This window comes from Dreissena polymorpha, chromosome 5 (genome assembly GCF_020536995.1).
Source record: "Dreissena polymorpha isolate Duluth1 chromosome 5, UMN_Dpol_1.0, whole genome shotgun sequence".
In the NCBI taxonomy this organism is placed as follows: Eukaryota; Metazoa; Mollusca; class Bivalvia; order Myida; family Dreissenidae; genus Dreissena; species Dreissena polymorpha.
In genome coordinates, this window is record NC_068359.1 from 20,313,726 (window position 1) to 20,326,028 (window position 12,303).

The 12,303-nt window shown below is 37.9% G+C and overlaps 1 protein-coding gene across 8 annotated transcripts in view; it reads left to right on the forward strand.

Annotated features, from left to right (window-relative positions):
* Positions 1-12,303, forward strand: part of LOC127831651 (rootletin-like) — a 169,092-nt gene that overhangs the window by 114,558 nt on the left and 42,231 nt on the right. For all 8 annotated transcript variants that reach the window (XM_052356662.1, XM_052356663.1, XM_052356665.1 and 5 more), the window contains 8 exons: positions 4,135-4,270; positions 4,884-5,159; positions 7,006-7,142; positions 8,146-8,269; positions 8,961-9,088; positions 10,605-10,732; positions 11,333-11,496; positions 11,866-11,989. In XM_052356662.1, coding sequence (XP_052212622.1) covers positions 4,135-4,270; positions 4,884-5,159; positions 7,006-7,142; positions 8,146-8,269; positions 8,961-9,088; positions 10,605-10,732; positions 11,333-11,496; positions 11,866-11,989 — 1,217 coding nt within the window. The remainder of the gene's footprint in view (positions 1-4,134; positions 4,271-4,883; positions 5,160-7,005; positions 7,143-8,145; positions 8,270-8,960; positions 9,089-10,604; positions 10,733-11,332; positions 11,497-11,865; positions 11,990-12,303) is intronic.

Genomic DNA, 12,303 nt, shown 5'->3' on the forward strand with positions numbered 1-12,303 from the left:
CTTAAACCCGAGTTCAAGAGTGTAAACTGCGGTTCAAAGTCTTAAACTGGGGTTAACAAGCGCGGAATGTACATTTATTATCTAACTGTTGAATATATACAGTAAAAATACTAAAATGAAAGTTTTGACACACCATGCGAATGTCCTATCAAGTAAAGGTGACGATTAACCAAAATGAAGTGTAATATAACTTATTTCAATGGGTTTTATGCGGTGCGAGTGTTCACAAAACACCGGTTGACCTTGAAAATGACATGGGACGATGATGGGTAAAAATGACAATTTAACTTAACTTATACAAGAATAATGGTTATGCATTAATTATAAATAAGTTAACAAAGCGGGATGCTAAGAGTTCTTTATCGACGCACTCCCACTCAATGAGGTCTATTAATGTATAAAGTTTCAAACTGATGCTATTAATACTTTTTAACGAGACAGACGACGGACAAGTGATCCCTATAAGAAAACATTTGGTAGAAAACAATATTAATTCATAGTATTCGATACAAAAGCATTTGTTTGTTAACAGAAAATACTATAATTGTAACATAATTATACTATGTACAACAACCTCAATGTAGTCATAATGTAATACAAATTTGTAGTAAATTAAATAAACAAACTATAAAATGAATCAAAAACATAATTGTCTCGCGTTCTGAGGAAACTGGACATAATGCTTGTGCGTAAATTTTCATCCCAGATTAGCCTGTTCAGTCCGCACAGGCTAATCAGGGACGACAATTTCCGCTTTTATGGAATGTTTCGTTTAAATGATGTCTCTTCTTAGCGAAAATCCAGATAAGGCGGAAAGTGTCACTTTACGCATAAGCATTATGCCCAGTTTTCTCACAACACGACACAATAATGCATGTTCAAAACCATTTCTAGCTACATTTTCCCACATTCTCTTTCACTATTGCTTTAACTTATATTTTATGGGACCGTTTCATCAAAGATCGTACGACAATCTTAATTTATAACTTAAATTAAAAAACTAAAAATATACAAGCTGTTGATAAATAGCTCCGCAAGATATAAGCCATTGGTAAGAAAATGATGAAATAAAGGATTTTACTAGAAATAAGCAAAAATATGCTTCGGTCTGTTAAAATCATGTTTCTTTGAAATTCGTATCGTATGCTCAATTTGTCGTACGATGTTTGATGAAGCGGGCCCATAAGAATATAGGTTAAAGCAAGAATTTGACAGTATTTGAGTGATCTCAGCTATATCATACTCTTGGACACACTCAAATACTGTCAAATTCTTGTGCTTCCCTCCTGTTCAAGTAACACTTGAACTCATGCACAAATTTCTCACAAAAAACAAACATTCTACTCAGGTTGAGTTGTGCAATGCACGAGTTTACGAAGGGGCACCTTCCCGCACCTTCCTGAGAAGTAAAGGAAACATGTAGCGTTGGCACCACTAGAATGTTTAAGCTGTCCAGTATTGTAAGAGTTTAGGTAAACCCAGGTCACTAATATGGTCTTCTATGAAGATCTCCAGATACTCCTTGATGCATTCTTCAGCACATCGCAATGTTATGCTATGGTCGCTGAACTCGTACTTAATTCTACTAAGTACTCCAGGAACCGTTGGTCGCATTGAGTGGTACAGTTCATTTATGTCACTTTCCTTGCGTAATAAAGTTGTTCTGATGAAAAGCAATAAACGTTTTTAGACTTCTTTTACACCAGTTTGATTAAATATTACTTTGCTTACTGATTCAGCACATACTTTTATTTTTAATCGCATGCAAAATGTATTTGTGATACCTTTTTTTCGCCGCAGAATTCATGCATTAACGGATCAGTTGTAGCCATAACGGATCACGCAATCGAAACCACTCCAGGGGCATCTAACATATGCTATTTGAATTGTCGAAACATGAACTGTGTTGTTTACAATGACCAAGTTACATTGCCAGTTATAAATAATATTCATTATTTTGTGTATTGTCTTCTATATGTGATCTTGTATATACACGTTTCGCATGGTGTTCTTGTGTGAATTATCTGTTGAAAAACCTAAATAGATCGAAAAGATGGGCATCTTATAAACAATGTTAATTGTTTTAATCATATCTAATCATCGGTATTAAACATGGAACATAGATAAAACATTACGAGTGAGATCATTTATTGAAAGAATCAACAAGATGTGCATATATTTTAATATAATATATCATCAATACGCATATTATCACGCTTGATCCGTTATTGCCCTTATTCTTCATTTCATTTAAGGTGTTGCAAAATCTTAAACACGAATCAAAACTGAAACGGACTTTTGCAGGGAGAAAGACTACTAAATGGCCTTTAAATTAATGCGTAAACTATTTACTTTCCAACAGAGTTTTAGAATGTGGCCGCGTATAATGTTAAACCTCTATTTGGAAACGAGACGGAAGTCAACAAAGTTGTATATACATATCGCCAAAACATACCGAATGTTTGACAACGAATAGCTCCGATTACGACTCAATCAATGCGTTTGAAAAAAAACGACCTTGATGATGCTGTGTGCAAAATATCATCTAAAAATGTCAACTATTTATCGCGATACGCATGGTCCTGAACATCAAAGTGATCCGCTATGGGTAATGATCCGGTAATGGTAACTTGACTGTACAGTCAACCAGTTTAGAATAACCTGGCAAAAAACGTTAATTCACAAGTCCAGTCCACAATAATTTCTTTCGGGATTTAGTGTCAATGTGAGATGATGTAAAAATAAAGGGTAAAAATTATTTTGTATGATAACAGGTTAGGCCAGACGGCATAAGCAGTTTTTTGTCAAAAATAGCCAATTAAAGTTCACCTTTTCGGAAAATTATTTAAAATCATTCAACTTACAGAATTAGTAATTCAAAACATTATCATGGCATTTGTTTTCAATCAGCAATTTTTGTATTTGAAAATAATAAAGCCTTCTATTTCCATATGCGCATTTCAAAACATAACTCATTCAATCAGTTCTGGTTAACTTTTTGCTGCATTTATCCCCCTGTAAGCATAATACAAAATCTTTCTTACTAAAACTTTGTTACTTTATTCCTTTACCTAATGTATACCTTAGACACTTATCATTTTGTTTTTATTGGGGCATTATGGAAAATTAAATACAAATTAATCGGAACTGCTGATTTTCCAGAGCTGATTGACAAACTGTACACCAATCCGAATCGACTGTATTTTGGTTTGGGGTATTACTATCAGATTTTTTCCATAAAAGGATCACAAAGAAAATATATAAATATAACCTTATTTGCTGCAATAACCTCACACTTTTGACGAAGTCTGCGTTGTCTGCAAAACCACTTTGAAGTTTTCTTTCTATATCTTGGAATGCTGTTTCATACGTACGTAATAATTCACTAACTTCATCCGCCGCCATCTTGATAGAAATGCGCCAGGAACAAATCACATGACGAAACGACGGGCGTAAATTGGTTAATCATTAATGTGCAGAGACAACCAAACACCTAAAAGTCTTAACCTATTTTTCAAAGTCTTAAACTGCGGTTCAAAGTCTTAAACTGGGGTTAAGACGCGCGGAATGCACATTTATTATTAAACAGTTAACTATAGAGTTAAGAGACTTTGAACCCGAGTTCAAAGTGCCGTTTGCACATTAAATTCTTAAACCCGAGTTCAAGAGTTTGAACCGCAGTTCAAAGTGTGTCTAAAAATAGATACAAATCTCTTATCTACATAATTCAGAGACAACCAATCAGCGGAGCTTAAACCACAATTAGCTATATATATAGAAGGTAAATGCCGCGATTTCATTGGTCCTCTCTTAACTATAGAGTTAAGAGACTTTGAACTGCAGTTCAAACTCTTGAACTCGGGTTTAAGGATTTAATGTGCAAACGGCACTTTGAACCCGGGTTCAAAGTCTCTTAACTAAATAGTTAACTGTTAAACTGTGGTTTAAGGAATTAATGTGCATTTCGCTTGCCATAATGATCTCATTGAGTTAGCTCTCTTCATGCACCAAAGTATTGCACTATGAGGGAAACAGACTCGAGAGTGTTTCCATAAGCTTGTGGCTCGAGTTGAAAATTCTAAAATTTAATCAAGCTAGAAATTATCCCACGGACCTGATATTTTCTGTTCACAGGGTGAACGAGCTGACGATGAGCAACGAGAGGCTGAAGATCACGCTGGAGGAGAAGGACAAGACCATCCAGAACCTGCGCCGCGCCGTCGAGCATCTCGAGCTGAAGGCAGGGGAGAGAACCATGTCCAATATGCAGGTAGGTGTTACCTGCATTGTATAACTTATTAAATAGAAATCCCATGGATACATACTATTGGTTATTGTTCATAGTTGAAATGTACGCCGTGCTGCGGGGCATCTCGAGGGAGGGAGGGAACCATATCCAATATGCATGTATTTGTTACCTCCCTCTTATAGCCGATAAGTTTTCATAGTTAAAATAGCTTTAATGGGTTTCACTGTTTCTTGATATTTAATTGAATTACCTCCATTAGATGATTCTACTTAGTTGATATCTGTGTAATGCTTGGTCAGTTGAGTAAGTTGACCTCAAGGCAAGGGAGAGAACCATGTCAAATATGCAGGTAGGTGTTACCTCCCTTTTAGTACTGATTAATTTACCTCCCTTGGATAACTGTTCGGTTTCACTGTTTGGCATCTCAAACTCATGGCAGGGGAGATAAACATGTGCAAATATGCATTTTGGTGTAACCTTTTTTAAGTGACTAAACTAACTTACCTCAAATTGAAATGCTATCGAGCAATATAAACTCTTGTAACGTTTGGACTATGATTTCCCATTCATTTTATAGTGAAGATTAATGATATTGCTACAGTCATGGGGTCCTAATTTTAACAAATCCCTCTAGGAGTCCGACATGGCGCGTCACATCAGGGATGAGACAGAGTCCCTCCACAACGCTCTCAGAAGCATTGCGGAGTCTGTCCTCAATGATGCCGCAGACGACGATGGAACCGGCGAGGGTGAGACAGCGCTGTCCCGTGCCCGCTCCACTTCCCCACTCCCGCGGGCACGCTCTCCCACCCACCGTGTGCGGTCCAAGTCGCCCCGGGCCAGGTCACCTGCGTTTGCAGACGCCACGTTCTCTGCTGTGCAGGCAGCTCTGAACAAGAGGCAACTGCAGGTATAATACTTTTGTTGTTGTTTAGTCTCAGATAAATCACTCACCCTTTTTCCTGATATATCTTTAATCACGCCATCCTTTATCATGCCATTTTTACCCATGTTGAGGTTGAATAATTCATAAGTGATGCTTGATAATAACTGCTGAAGCAAATACCATGAACATCCTTGAATGGGTTTTTGTTAAAAATTTTAACAGTCTACAGATAACATTTAAATAGTTAATACTAGGGATGGCATCGAACACCAATATCGGTATTCGAATGTTTGCAAATTCATTCAATCGAATATTCGAATATTCGCACAAAACGGCTGGATTGATTTTACCTTGTTATGTGTTAATTTCCATTGGTTTGTAAGTTATATCCGTTTGCTAAATACGGGGCTGTTTATTAACGTTGCTATCGAATAATTGTATCGCTGTCGACTAATACTATGACCGATACTGTGATCGGGCACAAATAGAATGAAAAACATCGTGGCATAGAATTTAATTTTTTAATGATTCCACAGATTTGTAGCAGACCGCGCATATGTAAAACTAAGTTTACACACATTACACGTTGCGGTCTTCTTATCCACAGATCGTGTAAAGTATGCAATACTGCAAAAGGGGCTGGTGGCATTTTCAGATTTGAATTATGATTCCTTGATGATTGTTTAATTTATATCATCTGTTACTTTTGAGTAATTCACATATTTAAATGTATGTTCAAACTGTGATAACAAAAACTAAATTATTACTCGCAAGTAAGTTGAAGACCTTAATTTGTACCTAATTGACAAACAACAGTTCGGGCCCTTTTTTATAGTAAGTATATTGCATTGCGCGATTTGAGTAATTCACACATTTTAATGGCTGTACATACTGTGATCACAAAACTTAATTATTATTCGCCAGTCAATTGAAACCGTTAATTGGCACCCCATTGGCAAACAACAGTCGGGGCCTTTCTTAGAGTGTATATATTGCATTGCGCAATCAACACTGATACGGGCCGCGTTATCAGTTTGACACGAAGAACGTCACGTCAAACATGTTACTCCCAAATGATTTCGGTTGCTTTTTAGTAAGCGGTTCGCAGGTCATTAAATATTGGTGAAATTACGTTTGGAAAAAAATGCGAATATGCGAATATCATTTTTATTATTCGAATGCTGACCATTCAATCGAATATTCGATTATTCGAATAATTTTGCCATCCCTAGTTAATACCTTGTTGTGTTCTTTTTTTAGTACTCCTAGATGAAAAAAAAAATTGCACGGAAAATGTCTAGTGTTTTGCTTTAAGCATTGCTTGAGAGCCTGAAAAAACTTTCACTGTCTTGTCCTTGGCCTAGTGTTACAAACATGCTTAACTCTTTCAGTGCTGGAACCGAATTTTGAAGGCCTTTGCAAACAGTTTGGATCCAGATGAGACGCCACAGAACGTGGCATCTCATCAGGATCCAAACTGTTTGCTATTCTGATAGTATTCTGTGAAAAAAATCGAAGAAAATGATTATTTAAAAAATTCAGCAGTTGACATTTTAGCAGCTGACAAATTTCCCAGCATGCAAAGGGTTAAGCCAATGTTCTGACTCAATTTAGATTTGTTTATCAATTTTTGACATGATTTGATCATCATGCTGATTTGGTGCTCACAGAAGTTTTGAGTTTCACTCAAGCCTGAGTTTGAGAAGGACTATGTGCATATTCTTATAGCTGAGATTGTTTGTGAGCTGACTGACATGCTCAATACTCAGCTGAGTGGAAACTCAAATCTTTATCTTCTGAGTTGAGCTCAAAAATTGAGAACATTCGTGCTACTGGGCCCTACATACACTGTTGTCCTCTGTGGTGCTAGGTGGCGGAGCTGCGTGCCAAGCTGGCCGCTCAGAAGGACCACAACGCTGCCCAGAAGAAGATGATGGATGACCTTGACAACGAGAAACGAAGGCTCGAACTGCAGATACTGAATCTGAAGGAAGACCTTGACATTGCGTGAGTAGAAACGTTGTAAATGCTGTATATGAGCATAAAGAATGATGAAGACTTAGTTTTCCAATACTAAACCTTAATGACTACTTTAATATTGTGTAAATTGTGAAGTTACACATGCACTTTTTTGGATTTTGTGGAAAGAAGGCTGTTATTTCAAATACTTAACTTTAAATTAAACAGTAATTGAGATTTTTAGGACTTTAAGAAAGGGAGGATACTAAACCCGCACATTAACAGTGTGCAAGTCATGAAATGATAAAAGGGTTATTTAAGGTTAATGGTAATGGAATACGGCTCTTGGTAGCTACAGAACTTGACATTGTGCAAGTCTCTCTTTTAATTGAGTCGTGTTCTGAGAAAACTGGGCATAATGCATGTGTGTAAAGTGTTGTCCCAGATTAGCCTGTGCAGTCTGCACAGGCTAATCAGGGACAACACTTTCCACCTAAATTGGATTTTTGCCAAGGAGAGACTTCATTTAAACAAAAATTGTCATAAAAGCGGAAGTTTCGTCCCTGATAAGCCAGGCTAATCTGGGACGACATTTACGCATGCATTATGCCCAGTTTTCTCAGAGCGTGACTCAATTGTTGAGTTATTTGAGCCGTGTACTGGGATAACTAGGCTTTATGCATTTGCATAGAGTGTCATCCCAGATGAACATGTGCAGTCTATGCAGGCTAATCAGGGAAGACTCTTTCAGCTTTTATGATTTGTTCATTGTAAGGAAGTCTCTTCTTAATGAAAATTCAGTCTAGACGGAAAGTGTCGTCCCTGATATTCCTGTGTAGATTGCATATGCTTACCTGAGAAGAAACATTACACACATAAATTTAGGCCGGTTTTCACAGAATGAGGCTTATTTAACATTAAATTAGTAACTTAGAATGTTGTGCTTTGTTAATTTCCTAGTTTGTTTGTTAGTTGGTTCTTATTTCGCATGTGTGAGACTCTTGTACAAAGCCCAGGTCGAGTCTGACAGACAGGCAATCTGTATTTGCAGCAAGCGCGACCGTGAGGACACGACCCGTGACCGAGACCGTGTGAAGAACGCCCTGGGACTGACAAGCTCTGAGAAACAGATGCTGGAAAGAGTGAGACAGGAGCTCAACGACCAGATTGAACAGGTAGGAAGGCCTTGTTGGTATTCAAGGTGATTTAAAGACATTTTACATTCACAGAGATTTAAGGCCACTTGATATGAGGGAGATTTAAAGATTCTTGAATTAAATTTAAGTTATAACGTGTCTTTATATGCATGGTGATATAAGGCCATTTTATATTCAAGCAGGTGAAATAATTTGATCTCCCTCTCTTAGATCTCCATTGACCTCATTGGTCCTTTCTGTGAACTCATTTGACATAAGTTGACCTCTTTGTGACATCATTTGACCTCAATGCGACCATGACCTCAGTTGACCCCATTTGACCTTTCTGTTTCCTCAGTTGAACTCAGATTCAACCTCTCTTTGACCTCATTTGACATCCTGTGTGGCCTCATTTGACCTCTATGTGACCTCTGTTGACATATATGTTTCCTAAACCGACCTCTGTTTGACCTCAGTTGATCTATTGTTACCTCATTTGACCTCTCTGTGACCTCATTCAAACTCTTGCACATCAAGTGAACCCAATGATGTTCCCTCTATTACCTGTTTTGACCTGTGGGTGACCTAATTTGACCTATCTGTGTGACCTCAATTGACCCTTCTTTGACCTCAGTTGAACTATTGGGACCCCATTTGACCTTTCTGGTATCACCCTCATTTAACCTCTTTGTGACATCATTTGACCCCTTTATGTCTGTGACCCCCCTAGTTGAACTCGGAGAATGAGAAGCTGCAGGCTGCCAACACGGAGCTCCAGCGCCAACGTGACAACCTGGAGGATGAGAAGATTGATGTAGGCAAGGACAAGGAGAGACAGATCAAGGAGAACGAACGATGGTACGTGTTGCATTGGATTCTGGGAAATCTGGGCTTAATGCAGTGTCGTTCCAGATGTGGCAATGCTCTCTGCACAGGCTAATCAGGGGCAGCAATTTCTGTTTTTATGTTTTTTATGCCCCTGGATCGAAATAATGGGGGTATATTGTTTTTGGCCTGTCTGTCTGTCTGTCATTCATTCATTGTGTGTGTCCCAAAACTTTAAACTTGGATAAAGTTTTGCAATAACTTTTGCATTATTGAAGATAGCAAATTGATATTCGGCATGCATGTGTATCTCATGGAGCTGCACATTTTGAGTGGTGAAAGGTCAAGGTCATCCTTCAAGGTCAAAGGTCAAATATATGGCTTCAAAGGTGCGCAATAGGGGAAATTGTGTTTCTGACAAACACATCTATTGTTTTTGTTTAGAGGATGTGTTTTTGTACCAAAAATCCACTTTAGGTAGAAAGTAGGGTACATTGGGGAAGATACGTAAAGACATTTTCTGACTAGACTGGATTTTTGTTTATAAAAGACTTTCTTTAAACAAACGTTACCTTAACAGCCTGAAGTGTTGACCCTGAACAGCCCCTGTTCACTGCACAGGCTAATTTGGGACGACACTTGAAGTCATATTCATTAAGCCTGGTGTTATTCAAGCAAGGCTCATATTGTTAATTATCCCCCGCCATAGGCGGAGGCATATTGTTTTTGCGTTGTCCGTCCGTCAGTCTTTCCATCCGTCTGTCCGGAGCAATATCTTGGAAGTGCTTTGGCGGATTTCATTGAAACTTGGTATGAGTATTTATATATGGATAATAGGATGATGCACGCCAAATGGCATTGTACACCATCTGATAATAACAGAGTTATGGTCCTTTGTATCTTGAAAAAATGCTTTTTGCGTGTCAAGAGCCATATCTTGGAAGTGCTTTGGCGGATTTCATTGAAACTTGGTATGAGTGTCCAGAAGCACATTGGCGGGGAATATCAATTCAACGAATTTGCTTGTTTAAATCTTAACTTCCTAGGTTTAAAAGTGTTCAGTATTTGTCAAACAATTTGTCTATAGATTTGTTGCTAAGTTTGTCAAATGACGGAAGAACATTGCAAGAACATGGACTATGTCTGATAAGAAATTTTAATAAATTTTACAATTTTAGAATGTCTAAAATATATGCCAATGTAAAACAAAGCCATCAATCTGCGATTGAATTCAATAAAAATACACAAAAACCCTTTTTTTTCTCTCAATTTAAGTTTAAGTTTATTTCACACAATTAATTTATATAGTTAGCTCCGCTTTGGTATTGTTACCTCGCTGTCCTAACTGAGAGATCATAGAGCAAAGACTCAATAAATCTGGTTCCAAAACATAATAGTGTTCCAGCGAATATGAATAATTACCTTCCTTTACTCACTACACTTGTCTCTTGCCAAATGAATAATTACCTCCCTTTGCTCAGCACACTTGTCTCTTGCCAAATGAATAATTTTCTCCCTTTGCTCACTACACACTTCTCTCCCCTCACAGCCAGAGGATCATTGAGCAGCAAGAGCACAAGAACTCTGGTCTCAAGGAGGAGTTGGTAGCCACCAAGGAGGCCCTCAACAGGGCACTGCTTGACAGGGAGGTGCTGGACCAGCAGAGGCAGGAAGTTGGTGAGTAGTCTCCCTTTTGTTATAGACTGGTATGGAAGTCGGTGAGTTATCTCCCTTTGATTATAGACTGGTTACAAGTTTATGCAGGAAAAGTCAGTGAGTAGTAGCCCTTTGGTTAAAGATTGTTACAATATTATGCAGAAAACGAGTAAGAATCTCCCTTTGGTTATAGACTGCTTAAAAGTTTATGTAGAAAGCTGATGAGTAGTGTACGTTTGGTTATAGGCTGATTATAAGTTTATGTTACTTAGCACCCAAGGAGGCCCTCAACAGGGTACTGCTAGACAAGGAGGTGCTGGAGTCCAGGCATGAAGTCGATGAGAAGTAACCCTTTGGTTATAGACTGGTTACAAGTTAATGAAGTCTTTCTATGAGAAGCCTTCCTTTGGTTATAGACTGGACAATAAGCTTATGTAAAAAAAAAATGGCTGGAAATTGCAGTTAAAATTCAAAATTTGTTCCAATTTTGGTAAGGAAAAAAGTTAATTAGGTATGAGTGCTGGGACGCACTCCGGGTCCTCACAACGTTAAGTGCACGAGGACCTCATAAAGTTCTGAATGCACAACAACAAATTCGGACATTACACTGTGTGTTTGCAGGAGAGGCTCTGGACAAGGCTGAGATGGTGAAGACGGAGCTGGAGGGAGAGCTGCACAAGTCCAGGTCAGAGGAGGCCGCGCTGAGGGACGCCCTGGTCAAGATGCAGGCCCTCAACGAGGGGCTTGGGCAGGACAAGATTGAGCTCAACAAGATCATCATGCAGGTATGACAGTGGGGGTAATGTAGGTGAATAAATTCATTTGAATATAATAAATAATTATTTAAAAAAATAAATAATTAAAAAAAATAATAAGATCACCATGCAGGTACAAAGTGGGGTTATGTGGGAAAATGAATTTATTTGAATATGTTAAATAATAATTTAATTTTTTTTTATGGAATTAATAATATTTATAGATATTGAATCAAATAAATTTAACAACAATGAACTGACACTTTCTTTTTATCACTGCATAACTAAATTATTGCCTTGCCTGGTCATTCTGATATAAGACAAACTTATGAAATTTTCTGCCTACAATATGCAGTTCATGGAATAAATAATATAGGACTAATGTTCCTTGCTCTTCAGATGGAGGCAGAGAAGGCTGCAGTGTACGGAGAGAAGCAGTCTCTGGAGCAGGAGCGCTCGGGTATCCGGGAGGAGCTTGTCAGGGTGGAGCAGGAGAAGATATACCTTGACGCCGAAAAATCAGGTCAGTGGACAAATGTAGATAAATTATTGGCCTTTTCAGAGTTGAGCTTTATTTTGAGATTTAGAAGAATATTTTTATGAAATATTGTTTTTTGTCATGGGGCTGGATCAGTAGCATCATAAACTTGATTTGCATTGTTAGCTTTTGCGCTGAGAGTAGACTCAATCCAGTATGTATATTAAAATGTATCTATAATAGTATTTCAGTATAAAATGTTTTGTGACAAAATTTATTCATGATGAAAAATAGTGGTGGGAATGGGGGGGAGTAAGGTCCATTTTGGCCCTTGTTCTCAATCTCAAATTAAATTTTTT